At 46.1% G+C, this 14,206-nt stretch overlaps 1 protein-coding gene across 1 annotated transcript in view; it reads right to left on the bottom strand.

Moving 5' to 3' along the window:
- The window catches only part of EDA (ectodysplasin A), a gene marked incomplete at its 5' end in the record, with an annotated part of 31,003 nt that overhangs the window by 7,922 nt on the left and 8,875 nt on the right, over window positions 1–14,206 (bottom strand). The window contains one exon of the mRNA XM_009699068.1: window positions 3,314–3,343. Within this exon, the coding sequence (XP_009697370.1) occupies window positions 3,314–3,343 (30 nt within the window). The remainder of the gene's footprint in view (window positions 1–3,313; window positions 3,344–14,206) is intronic.

Here is a 14,206-nt window from a genome sequence, read left to right as displayed (position 1 = left end):
CCGTGGCACTGGGCTGTGGGGTCCCACAGCCCCCAAAGGCAGCGTGCCCCACAGCTGGTCGCACCCCACGGCAAGGTCAGGACGTGGCGAAAGCCGGAGTACCGAACGCCAAGACGAACCACTCTGCGACGTCTCAGTTCTCCGGTTTTTGATGGAAAACGGTTGCAGTCGTTCCCCCCGCTGTATACGTATACATTAAGTGTATAATCCCCATGGCTTGATCTCCTGTCTGAGGGAGGAGGTGCCTCCAGAGGGCAGTTCAGAGCTGAGCTTCAGCTCCTCTCCGCCAGCTGCTGAGCACCCGGGGTGATGCAGAATGCATCCCCGCCATCCCCGGGGACCGCCTGGCACATGCCCATGGTGCGACGAGGGTGTCCTTTGCTCAACGTGCCCAAAGGACTGGGATGCTACGATGCCTCAAAAAATAATAAACTCTGCATTTTGGGCTTTGGACGGAGGGGTGAGGGAAGGACGAAGCCGAGCAGGAGGATGAAAGGACTGAGGAATTGCCAGGACCCTCAAAGGCATCTCAGCACGCGGGCCCGGGGCGAGAGCAGCTCAGCCCTGTAGGTAACGACTCTCACCAGGCGCACACCCCGCCGACGGATGGATGCCAGGCCTGCAGGGAAAGCCTGACCCCTGCCCTCCTGATTTTCCAGATCCCTGATAGAAATTACATTCTTTTGATGTAGTTTTTAAAATGCAACTCTGTAACAGCTTTTATGCCAAAGAGCTTTATTAACTTTGCAAATTTGCTTCAATTGCTGAGACAAAGCCTGCTCTAGGACAGAATTAGATGACAGCAGCAGTTGGGATATGAAATAACGGTTAACGGAATGGGTTCTGAGTACATTTATGTACTTGTTTCTCTACTAAATATCCGTCTTTGTCACGGAACAAAACTGTAAGGAAAACCCCATCTATTTTAGTTAGCGGCGAGGTGGAAATCTCTGGGTGGCCACTAGCCACGACCAAGGGCACGTCGAAATCGGCATAGGACAACTGCGCGGTTTAGTTTCAATGTGCAGAAAACTAAGTTCAAGTAAGCACTTTAAGTAATACTGGTATCCTACAAAACCGAGGCAAAGGCTTAAGGGGACAAAGCGTTCGCAGCACTATTTCTGCCCAGATTAGCAGCCGTGCCTTCAAATCTGAGCTGGCAACAAGCCAGCCTTCCTCTAATCCAGCAATTCTCCTCCTCCTCGGGTTAGTGACGTGCTTTGGAAATTCTCACCTTGACTCAAACCCCTTACCTGTTTCCCCTAAAGCACACTCACTAAATCTTTCTCGTTCGCATCCCCTCCGCTCCAGGCCATCCGAATGAAGGATCCCATGCAGTAAGTCAGGAACGCCGCCGCTGTCACTCCTTGCTTTCCTTCCCACGAGGGATACACATTACAGCTGGTTTAACTAATCTCTCTCAGAAATCTGGTCTGCTACTAAATGAGCTGCTAGTTTAGCAGGAAAACAATTGCACATAATTCTGATGCCGCGCAGGGACACTTAACTTTCTGTGCGTTCCCTCTCCGTTAAGTAATTTCAACTACTTCTCTGCATTAATGGAACCTCGCTTATTAAAGTCACAAGGCAAAGCCCAGATATTCAGTAACTATAAAGCTCTCAATTCATCTTCTAAGTGAGGGGACTCCAGCCCCAGCAGGAGCAGCTCTCCAGGGGGGGGTCCCTAGCCCCCCAGTCCCAGCGTGCCCACCCTCCCTCTGTACTGGGCAGGCTCCAGCACCCCAAGCAGGCAGAACCAGTAAGCGTTCCTTAACCATCGTTCCCCAAACAAGAAGCTCTCACTCAAAAAAAAAAAAAATCAAATGTGACAATACCATAAAATTAAACTATTTTATACAGCGCTACAGCTGTATATAATACAGCTCTATGAGATCCCCCGGCTCCTCCAGAATTGCTACGACTACCACATCCATTTGTTATTAGTTCGGTTGATTTAACACGGGTTTAGGGTTTCAGAGTTTTGTTAGGACAAATATCTCAAACATAACATTTTATGCTGCTTTCGAGAGTAAATATAAACTATGTTTCTAACGGCGGCCTGTCTCAACCTCTCAGCTGTCAATTTTGAGTCTGTATCCAAGGATTAAAAGCGATTTGAGGTGCTATTAAAGCAGCACAGACACGCACAGCTCGGCCGCTCTTGCCACGTACCGGCACACGTGGGAAGGTCTCCTGAAGGACACAGCGAAGTGCTGAACAGCTGACTTTTCTGTTAATTAAATACACATTAGGTGCCGTAAGCAGAGAGTTGACATTGCAGCTGTCCGTGCTTTGCTGCGCGGGCTCGGCCACCAGCATGTGCTGCGCGTCGACGCCTGCACCGGTCCCTCGATGGATGGAGCTCCCTGGGCTGCCCAGGCAGCAAAACCCCAAGTTTTGCACACAGTTTTTGGCATTCCTCGTAACCTACAACCCGTTGCGAGCATGCACCACGGTTTTTAAAACGTGCACAGAAGCCTTTGGATGGTTACACGGAGTGAAACCGGGTAATCTGGCTGTGTTTCCCTGACACTAAGGCTGCAGCGTATTTTTTGAGAAAAAGTTGATAAAGCAACTCGGATCCTTTGACTCGCTCAAGTTCCTGGCAGCAAGTAGGTGAACGACCGCAAGCATTCCCCCGGAGTCTTACACAAACAAGGACGGCATCGGACACCCCGTGGAAACACAGGGCTGCTTCCCGAAGAACCCAAGTCCCAACTCCTCGATTTGCACAAATACCCGATTACCCAGGACAAACAGCTCGAGGAACGTAAGGAAACAACACAGACAAAACACCCGTGGGCTGACCCACACTCAGAACGGACACATAAAATAATACTTCTGAGGTTAACACACCACCAGAAGTGAGATGCAGAGTGTATCTACGTTGGCTTTGGTGGGTTTGAAGAAGACCTCAACCTGCAGCAAGATGCACGCAGGAGAAAGACGAAAGCTAAAGCTGTTTCGGCAGAGACGGCCTGGCAAACAGCAACCGGCTCCCGATAGCTGCTACGTGACCCAACTCCACTCAACCCCTTCACTAGAGCATCTTCAGAATTACTTCTATGCAACACAATTAACTCCCTTTAGCTTTTAAGGAAGGCTTTAACGAGCGCCCGTGCAGCCCTGCCACGGCAACGCGGGCGCGGGCGAGCAGCCCACGGTCCGTGCCGCGGGACCACGCACCGCGTTAATCCCTGCCCTTCCCGGAGAGGGAACCTGCCGTTGGGTTCTTCTTCGTGCTGGCTAAAGAGAATTCATAGCTGGGTAACACAGGCACAGAAAGGAAAGTTAAATTAAAATGCAAACTTACCCTTTTTCTTGTTTTTAACTGAACTTGGACCTACAAAGAAAGAAAAGAAAACTAGTGAAATTCAATGATCATTTCATTTTAGAAAACCCCCACTGCCATCAACGCCCACCGACCCAGAGGGTATCTTTCCAGAGCTGGAACAAAATCAGCAACAAAACCGGTAAGCCAAAGACGTAGAGTCTTCTGTTTTCTACAAACAACTGCTGTGAAGGTATAACGATTTCACCAGGACCTGCTTTACCCTCTCTCAAACTAGCAACCCGCGGCTGGTGTAATGCAAGGGAGTGAGGTTTGGCGAGCACCTCTCCCCCTTACTGCAAAGATGAGTTAAACCATCCGCTTGTGGCCAACGGCAAAGCTCAGGTGAGAGATGCTCTTCAACTTTGAGCCAGAGCTTTACTCTCAGATACCAGCTTAGTTCCAGCCCTGCCGAACACCCAGTTTTGCCCAGAGATTTGCCATATGTAACCCCTGAAGTTGCCGATAGAAGTACAGCACGTCAAACCGTCAGACAGCAGAAATCCCCGGACTCAACAGAAACCATTTAAAAATAGGATCCCTAAACAGCAGGTTACTTTTCAAGTGGACAACAGATGCGTTTGTGGTCTATGGAGCCATACGTGAATCGTCTCTGTCAGCGGGACGTCGCCAAGCTTACCACTGACAGCTGGCACACTTTACTTCCCGACGAGGACAGGTGAGATGAAAGTTAGCAGGACTCAGCTCTCCGCTGAGAGCAGTAACCCAAGTATTTGCAAGCCAAGTTGTTTAAAAAGAGTAATAAAATACTAAAAAACACAAAAGCAAAGAATTCGTATGAACTGGCTTATTTAAACAATGGCAACGCAAGCCGCCCTAGCAAGAAGTGGAAATATTTATAGCAAGGCTGAGAAACTAACATGACTTTTTGAGCAGAAGCTGAAGTGTGAAACATGTTTCATTGCTTCCTCAAAAATTAATCATGGGTGGAAATGAACTGTAAAAATCCCCAAATATTCTCTCGCTGTTCATCAGTGAAATCCCTCTAAAATCTGGGTTTAAACACGCATCGAAGACTGAAATCACCTTTAACAGAGATACGCTTATAGCGAACGGAAAGCAACAAGGTTGCTTCGAGTCTGCAGTGGCAGAGAAAGACAAATTACCAGTTAGAACGGCAGCGCCACGGCCCCATGGCAAGTTAGCGCAAAGATGAGAGAGGGACCAGAGAAATACCCAGTAACCTCACTTGGTGCCTTTTCAACAGGAATATTAATTTGCCTACGTTACGCTGTTGGGTCATGGGAAAATTATGGCATTATCTCATTTATTATTTCTGCTAATTTACTGGTTTTTTACTAATCCATATATTCATAGTCTTAAGACAGGTAGATATGTCAACAGGTAGGTTCCTAACAATGCCAGTCCCGGTACCTTGCTAGGAAGCAACCCTGAAGCCAAGCAGCAGGTCCACCACCAAAACGGTAAAACCTTTTACGTTTGGCAAACACCGACAGGCTCCTCTTTTTGCATTTTCCGAGCTCCCGCGATGCAGAACGAGCCGCGATCACGCCAGTGATCTCCACCGGCCCTCATCTCAGGCATCAGGTACTCAATAACTTTTTCAGTGAAGACAAAAACATTGTCTGGGGGACGTCATTTTTAAAAAAAAACCCACAAAAAAACCCCAACTCGGCAAGCGAAGTGCAAGTGCTGCGTATGTGTCTCTTCAGACCTCGGAGTCACGAGAGTTTATTTCATGTTATATATATCACACCATTAGCGCTATAACCAGAGTGAAAGTACAAATAGCTGCGGCGAGCCAAACACATTTGAAATGGATGGAACCAATTAGCTTCAAAGATGAATGGGAGGAATGAGAACCACATGCGATGTCAATGTTCACAGTCTATATTACAACACGCGCATCTGTTCCAGGCACGGCAGCAAGAGATGTTACGGCTGTGCAAGTGAATCTTTTGACAAACACAAAAATACTTCTGACATGAAAAAAACATAGCATTATTAGCCTTGGGAGCTTCTGAGTCTCTGGGGTTTGCATCTGTTCATCTCCCAATAGGAGGGGGTGGATAATTTAATTGTAGCAGGGAGCCGTAAGGTTCATCCAATGCACCAGAAGACCGAATTTTCCTCATTTTTGCTCAAAAAGGTAAACTCATCGGCTCTTTCTCAATTTAGTCTAAAACGGTAACAAAATCTCTTACTGAGTTTGAGAAGCAGAGTGCCACCGAAATATCAGATCTGTATTCTTCTCAGTACGAAAGGTGCTGAGGCACAAGGCTTGAAAACTTCACCAGATACATGTTGGCCCAACGCTTATGTGCAGAGGAGAAAAAAACCCCCAAACTTCTTTCTGCCATGCTTTTCTGAGACCACACTCCAATATTTAAGCAATGAAGCTTGTTAAATGCTGCGGTGGTTGAATGCATATGACCCGCTGGTTATCTGTTAATTGATGGAGCAGGTTAAACACCTACAAGTTAGGCAAGCCTAAGTCTTTCCTAGAGTCTTCTCCTACGTTGTTAATCCCACTTTGCCATCCCAATCCTCCTGCGGAGAGGCTCCTGATCTCCAAGCCTTTTACCCTACCCATGTTTATTTAGCGTAATTTCATGGAGACCATTAGATGACTTGATTCCAAAGAACGTCTATGAGAAGACACTTTTTTTTTTTTTTTCTCCAAGATGCAGATTACAGGCATATGCACTATGTTCCGCTACAATATCAAAAGCCTTGTCAAAAACCAAGTTACAGGATAGCTACTGCTGCTCCGGAGCCCCCAAGACCTGCCATCTTCTCATAGAAGGAAATTGGTTTGACTTGAAGAATTCCCCGCTGATTGACATTGTCTGCTGCTGCTCTCGTGTCTGCTTTCAGGGGCTTCACCGCAGTGCATCTGAGGATTTATTCAAGTCCCGGTGGGATGTGAGAGCAACCCGACCAGTTGGCTGTTCCCCAGCACCTCTTTTCCCTTGTTTATAAGAACCCCAAGTTTGCTTTTCTGCACTTTTCTGGCATCACCTCTGTTTCCTCATGAATTCCTTGAAGTATCGGTTATTAACGTACTAGAGATCAAGCTCGTGGTCTTGACTGCTGGCACTAAACGCGACAGCTACCCAAGCATAGCTATTTTTCTCCATATGTGCTTGCGCTCAACTTTTGTACTTCTTGCTACTAATCCCACCTATCTCCCAGCTCCTTTCCACGTGCTGCCTGCTCGTATTTGAGGTCAAACCAGACCCCAGACCTAGGGAAGTCCATCCCCTTCTACATTTCCTGTCTTTCATCTGAAATTAAGTTTATGCTTATGCTCTAATCCCTCCTTGAAGGAGCTGTCAGCTTTGTTCAACCCCTCATTTTAGCTTTGCTTGGCAGAGGAAGGAAAGTTGACAAGAACTGTTAATACCGAAGAGGACAGGCTAGATGGCTTTGAAGGATAATAAGCGTGGAATGAGATTCAGCCATACAAAATGCATAGTCCTATAAATTTTATATATATGGGGAATAATCAACTTTTCTGCTGGATGGTGGAACTCTTCAGATGGAGCTGTGGAGGACAACGTCTGCACATGCTGAGTTGCAGTTGCCCAGCCAGGAAAGGCAGAAATAGAATCCTAAACCAGATCAGTGGAAATATCTCTGGCAGACATGGGGCAATACTGATGCCACTCAGTAGGTGGGGGTGAAATTCTTGGGCGTAATGCAGTCAATCCTGATCATCCACATACAGAAAGATGAATTTAAATGAGAACAATTTCACAGAAGGACTCCTGGGAAGGTCAAGAAGTGGTCAAGTAGAGTTCGCCTGGTTGGCCATCAACATTGGGAAAGGGATGAGAGCACCACTGGGAAAGGCTACGGTGGTGGGCATGGAGGGAGAAGATCTGTTAGGGCTTAAAGGACAGCACTGGCACGTCCCCGTGTGTGCAGATTGCTCCCCAAGACCATTAAGCTGGGAATGAGAAGGCTTCTTCTCACCTCGAGAAGGAGGAGCACAGGTTTGGAAGGGGTCTTGTGTCTCAGAGCGAGCCCTCTGGCGTCACGGGTCACTGCTTAAGTCTCAAAAGTTCACCAGTCCCTTTGGAAAGCGGCAAGGTTATTTTTTGCCTAACTACTAAAGCCATAGCTACTAAGCTGTGAAGCAGGCTGCTAGTCCAACTTGAAACGCTGAAGCAAGCTACCTGATCTACTTCTAAAATTTATAATCTTTTCCATTGGATTTCCTGTAGGAAAAGCCCATCAACTGCTGCTGTAATAACTCAGGCCAGCTCTATCGTCTGCCAGCTGAGCTCTTCATCGCAGGATGGGATGTCCCCAGCAAAGGCATCAGAGCAACCACGCTGCGCGCTGGGCTTTTGAAGACCCTGGCTTTGAACAGCGCTCGAGACCTAGACTTCTCCAAAAGCTTATTTGCCACATCTGTTAGGAAAATAAAAGGGAATGATAACAGAAAAGGAGGGAAGAGAAAATGAGCAAGACTGGTAAACTTTGAGAGAAAGGTACGGGCTGGAAAAGAGCGCTCTATATGATCACAACAATGAAGAGAGCCAGCCTGGAAGCCTGCCCGTAGAGCCATCCTGCTGGGCATCTGCAAGGGGAAGGCTCCAAGCAATGCCAAGTCACTTCTAGCAGAAGCACTACTGCCACGGGTTTTAGCGACGAGCCAGTTCAGATGGAAGCTTCTCGCTTCAGCTGAAGAAAATGTTTGCAACAGATGAGTTTTTGTTGTGTAAAACCACAGCTGTGGCCCAGCAAGCAGCAGAAGACATCTAACCGTGCTTCAGGGAGCAGGTTCTAGCCCCCAGCTCCTGCAGCCCTAGCATCTGCTGGATCATTTCCAAGGGCCTCAGAAAAAAACCAAAACAGATGGTGATGCAACTCGAGGATATTACATATGACATGTTTTTTCTTATAAAGATTAATAGAGTTTACTTTTCCCCCTCCCTGATTTTTCTTTCTGCACGCTACACACTGCTATGATTTACTATAAATACAAAAATATCAAAAACTTCTTTAGGACATATGCTGATATAAATAGTATATTAAAAAACCCCTGCGTTCACTTATTAGCTGTGTGCGTGGATTAACAAGAAATAGTTTAAATTCCTGCAAAACAGTTCAAACTGGCTTTATTGATGGGAACAGATCTTTGTAATTACGCTTATTTTATATAAAACCTATAAAAGGCTGACCATTCTAGAAATCAGTCAAACAAAGGACAAGTACCTAGGAAGGTTGCTGAACTTTCTCAAATTCTCAGTTGCCAAGAGCAGAACAAAGTCAACGAGTGCCACTACCGTATTCTAGCAGCATCCACATTCAACTCAGAACAAAGACATCTATTGATGTCTTCAAGGTGTTCCACCAGTTTCGGAAAGGTACGCTGCAGGAACCACCGTGTCTCTGTAAGCTGTGCCAACCCGCTTTCAGCATTCACTGCTTGCCCCTAGGATTATTACGGCGTCCCTTTTCTATTTTCCTAGCGCTAAGTGACTATGGTATGTCATCAATCTTCTTACCTACGCACAACTGTGGTTTGGGGAAGATAAAAGACCAAATACTACAACTGCGCCATCTCCACATCACCATCACCACTCTGCCGGCGAAAGATGCGAAGATGGAGGTACTGAGAAGTTATCCTCATCCCAGGTTACAAACAGAATCAGAGACAGAATCTTGATGATTAAGGCGATGTTAGCGTCTCCCAGAAACACCACATCACTTCTCACTCATTCATAAAATAAGCATAATGTGATCTGAAATCATTAAGTCCACAGCTACTTTCAAGATGAACATCTAATTTTGAAGACAAAAACAGAAGCAGGGAGCTTTATGTGACTTCTCTAAATATGCACATTTTCAAAACTATATTGTCTTTGTGCACTAAAAAAAAAAATAAAATGCAGCTTTTTCTTTGAAGTGTGAGCTTGTGGCTGTAGTTGGAAGAAGAATATTAGGTTTAATGATCACTGTTCTCAACAGCTATGGAAATTTGTGTATTTTTCCAAACCCTGCTAACCATCTGGTTTAACAAAGAGACCGCTTGCTGAATCTCAGACAAAGCTCTGAATACTGCCCAAATCCACCAGTAACTTCTGGAGAATAGATAGCTAACAGAATTTGAAAAGAGTTCCTGGACATTACTTGGGATATCATTATTAATGGAGAAGAAACAGAAGCCGAGCACGACAACCAGGCTCTGCCGTACAGCAGATGAGTGTCCCAGGACCCAAGTCCCGCTAACCGTTCAACCCAACAAGGCCTGGTGTTTCCATCTCTCATCGAAAGCTCCAATCACCAAGTGCTCTGCAGCTGTGAAAGCATCCACCTCTCCAGGAAGGATGTTCTCTGACATTTGGGGCTTCCTAAAAAAAGAGGGGCAAAGCAGCTAGTGAAGTGTTACCGTTCCTGACCCATGCCTGGGAATTAACCAGTCCTGTCAGCTTTCACAGACAATCAGACCAAATGAACCTTTATGATGACCAAATATTAAAGAAGTTGTACCCGTTAAGCCTCCCGTCAATCCCTCTCTCTCTATTTGGCCAATACTGAAGGTGGAAAGAAAAGCTCAAGTGTTACTTGAGATTTCAAGCGATGAAGAATCTACTACCTTCTTTGATGTAAGTTGTCCCAATGAATAAGATCAAAAAACTCTTTAGTCAAACCTCCGACACGCAGCTCTTTCTTTTACAGAACCGGTGTAATGATATTTACTTCATTCACATGGGTATGAGATACGTAAGGCTTTTCAAATATTTTTAAGTGCGGCGTTATTAATGCCAGACTATGGTGGAGTTGGGGAACGAAGGACGTTAGCTCCCAAACACATGCTTAATCTAGAACATGTGGTTTGGGGGGAGGTTTGGAACCAATATGTTTTCAACATTTTCAGGAAATTTGGTCTATCCAGATGAAAGCTTCTTGGACTCTACTGAAATATCAAGTCAGTGATACAAATACTGAAACAAGATTAATATTTTCCCTTCCCTGAAAAAGAAAGTGCTTCTTCACCAATTCCAGAGAAATAGGCAACAGATCTTGAAGAGCAGCTTTGGTATTATTACTCCAGAATATTTAGAAAATAGGCTAAATTATACATCTAGGAAAATATCCCAGAAGTAAAACACATTGTGTGCTACTCAGGCCTTCTGGCATGCCTTGCCAGAGTGGGGTTTTTTGGGGGGTGGGATGAGGAAGGGAGCTCTTCTGGTAAGTGTGGAGGAAAGATGCTGCCCACAACTATGGGCAGAATGGCTGAATCCAAGTTAGGGATGCGATGTCCCCAGTACAAGGCTAGTACTAGTTTCAGTAACTCAGCATATAGTGAATATATTACATAACAGAACAGGGAGCCCGTTGTACAAAGTGGGGGGAGGATGAAACAGTGCTGCTTGATATATCAGTATGTAAGGCAGAGCCCAGGGCCATTCAGTTTCTCCCCCAACCACCATTGTTGCTTCTTTCTCTGTCTTTCTATCAGTTTTGTTTTAAACTCTTCAAATTCATGTGTGAAGACAGTCACCCTTGTCTTTTTCTGGTGACACCTTAAACTGAGATGCTCCATGACAGCATCCCATAAAACAGCGTTCCCTCCTTCTCCTTCACCCAATGGCATCTTCCTTCCACGGCAACACCAAGCGTCACATCCCAGCCTGCTGCTCTGACTTCACCTCACTTACTCTGCACCGCAGAAACACAAGCCCTACATTTCAGGAGTCTTTGCTTAGTGGTAGCCCTGTCATATTCTGGAGTTACAGCCTGCTATGTCCCCAAAACCGGCTCGGAGCCCATTTATAGTTGACACATCTGATCCCCTACCTCTGTCCTGAAATAAACGGCCTGACGCCCAAAGTCAGTCTCCTCCAGCCCGAGAGATCAAGAGGAGTTTGCAGCTCATCTTGAACTCTTTTGAGGCACTCCCTTGGCTACATCCACTCTTTGAGGCTATTCTTCATCTCTTTTACAGACTTTTCACGTGTCTTCATACGTCTCCAGGGGAAGTATCCTGCACCGAGGTCTCCCCTGACACTTCTGGGACACTAGGCTGCTTGGCCAGAGGGTCCGAGAAGAGCTTGTACATCAATGTTAAAGGCTGAGAACCATTTCTCTTGTGGCGAGTTAGCTATGAGAGTGGCTTTCTGCTGCCTCACTGCTCTTCTCCTCCCAGCAATCCGTCAAAGGACAAGCCTACATCCATGTGTCATCCAGATGATCAGATGCTGCTCCAGGAGCTCCATGGATCAGTAGCCTGCCCTCTCCCTATTCCTCTGATCCCATACACCAGACTCCAGTTCAAGCTTATCGGTCTGAAAACAAACGGAGAGAAGTCACAGCTCATCCCTGCCCCATCTCTCAAGTCCCTGGAGTGACACTAGATGCCAGAGAGCCACAATCCCTTTTCCTCAGTCAGCTTCAGACAATGTAAGATCTCATCACGTCGCAGGTTTTTTTTTGTTGTTGCCAAAGTTTTTTTTCCTCCTGCCAACACTCAGAGAGATTTTTGCCTGGTTTGACAACTAAAAAACAGGACTCTTCAAATCAGGGAATAACTTGGTCAAGCTCATAAGGAAGAGGACAGTTAAACGCAAATATATAGAGATAATGGCCAACAGCAACAGTAGGTTGTGATGTACTTTATACTGATCTTTAATCATATTAAAGGGGAAAAAAAAATAAATCTTTAGTTACTGTTGCTCGAGACCATCTGAACTGAAATGCGACCAAAAGAGACAGCCAAAGAGACCATCAGTCAACAACCTGTTTCACTGGTCCAGGTAAAGGTGCCTTGGTGAGCAACCACCTTCTGCCCCAGCTGGAAAGGAGGGAAGGAGTAGGATGAATGTAAGTGCTGTCATGCATTTACCTGTTTTTTCCGCCCTAAAAAGGACGGTGCAACTCGTAGGTCATCAGCTGCTGTTTGAAGGGACCCATGCAACAGGAATTGCCATCACTTTATGCAACATAAAGACCCACCAAGTTGATGTATCTCCCCAATCCCATCCAGATCCACTTTGGGATCTGTGGCAAGGTACCAGGACAGCCTACTGATACCATGCAGGCTTTTAAAAAAAAATATCCAGTCTCCACTGAGTAGGTGCAAGCACACGACAGCACAAATGTGTTCATAAACGAAGACAAAAAAATCCTGCTCCCTATTAACTACAGAGCCACTGTTGCTGGCAAAATAATATCGCACTGCCTTCTCAAACACACAAAACCCCAAGCAAACATAAATCTCCACCCTTCTCAACTCTGCTCCCACGTAATCAGTCCCAGCGAAGTTCCTGGGGTTCACACCAGAACCTGTGGCCATCGTATTTCATTTTCTGCACTCTCACTGGCTATGGAAGAAGAATATGATGTGCGTTTTGTTTTCCTTCAGGCGTTTAGCTTGGATTCCAAATGCTGGATATATACAGCAGAGCTGACAAACAACATTACTATTTCTAACTCAAGTATCTCAAGGCTTTTTTTGGCTTGCCGGATGGACTCACAAAGCTTATTTTTTCTATACGCCACTGCACCCTATTGCTTACTTTATCAATACCACATATTTGAATTCAACAATTTAAAGCGTAGTATTACAGCTGTGTTTTTATTTTGTTTGTTTTATTCGGTTGTTGCTTAACACAAAACATTCTGACATTTTAAGTCATATCCCACTAAGATAAACAACTAACATATGTCATGAATTCCAGTAGAAATGATTCCCAAGTGGTGCTGCAGCAAGGTTTTAACCAAGCGTACGAAAGGCTCTCTTAAATTGTTTGCTCGATGTTTTAAATGCGCTCTCCCCCACCACAGCTCTCCATAAGGAATCGAGGGCAAGTGGGAGGAAATCTCTTCGACTGTCTCAGCCCTGCAGAACTTGCCATGTTTTCCTTCCTGCCGTACGTAATTCTGCCTCGCTGGATTGAAAACCTCCGCGGCGTTGAACAGCTGTCTGTAAACTGACGGTTTGATTACATGGAATAGCATGGGATCTATACCTAAAGATACAGCCGTGTGCATATACAGGTACTTACATTTGTAGGAACCTGAAAAGGGGTGTGAAGGAAACCCAAGAGAGGCCCCACCACTCTTTGGGAAGCCAAAGTCAAGTCCCTGCAGCAGTCACGACACAGTGAAGCGTTGCCTGGCTCAGCCAACTCTCGACTTTATCCATTGACAGCGTTTCAAACAGATGAACGGACTTCACCAAATCCTGCTCGTATTAACGAGACCAGTTAGGAATCCAACAATGTTGCCACACGTCATGGCCAACAAAGCCCTAATGAACACATGCAACCGCCGTGCCTCATTCACAACTTTTTTCCCCAAAGAGTTTCCCAGTGGTGCTGTTCTTCAGCTGTCTGCAACAGTACTTTTCTTACGGCTGATGTATCTGGTCTACTATAACCGAGCGGATTTTTAAATGAGTGCCTGGACGGGCCACAACTGAAGACAAATTCACAATTCCCACCACCAGCGCAACAGCTCTGGCTTTGGCTATTCAGTCCCGGCCCAGCCCTCCCCGACAGAAAAATAAGCTTATTGAGTCCGAGATCTGCAGCAGGACCCCACGCCTGGGCTGCCGTACCCGGCCATCGGGAAAGGCGTACGTGATCCAGCTCAGCACCAGCTCCTCCGCTTTTGTGCCAGGGCTGACCTGCGACCAGATGGGCTTGGAGAACGTGCTAAGCAAACTTGTGTCTGCCTGCAAAATACTCCCTGGATGTGGCCAGAGAGCCAGTTTATTCACAGAAATCAAAGCTCAGCTGCAAATACTCCAGCAGGACAGACAATAGAGCCTCTCATACTGTGGGAAAGAAATCAGCAGCTACTAGTCGAGTTCAGCATTTACAACGCTTGGTCCATGGCATCCATAGTTCAGATGCACACAAAGTTCAGATG

This window comes from Cariama cristata, unplaced genomic scaffold (assembly GCF_000690535.1).
Source record: "Cariama cristata isolate BGI_N322 unplaced genomic scaffold, ASM69053v1 scaffold10794, whole genome shotgun sequence".
NCBI lineage: Eukaryota > Metazoa > Chordata > Aves > Cariamiformes > Cariamidae > Cariama > Cariama cristata.
This window is presented reverse-complemented; position numbering and strand designations above follow the sequence as displayed.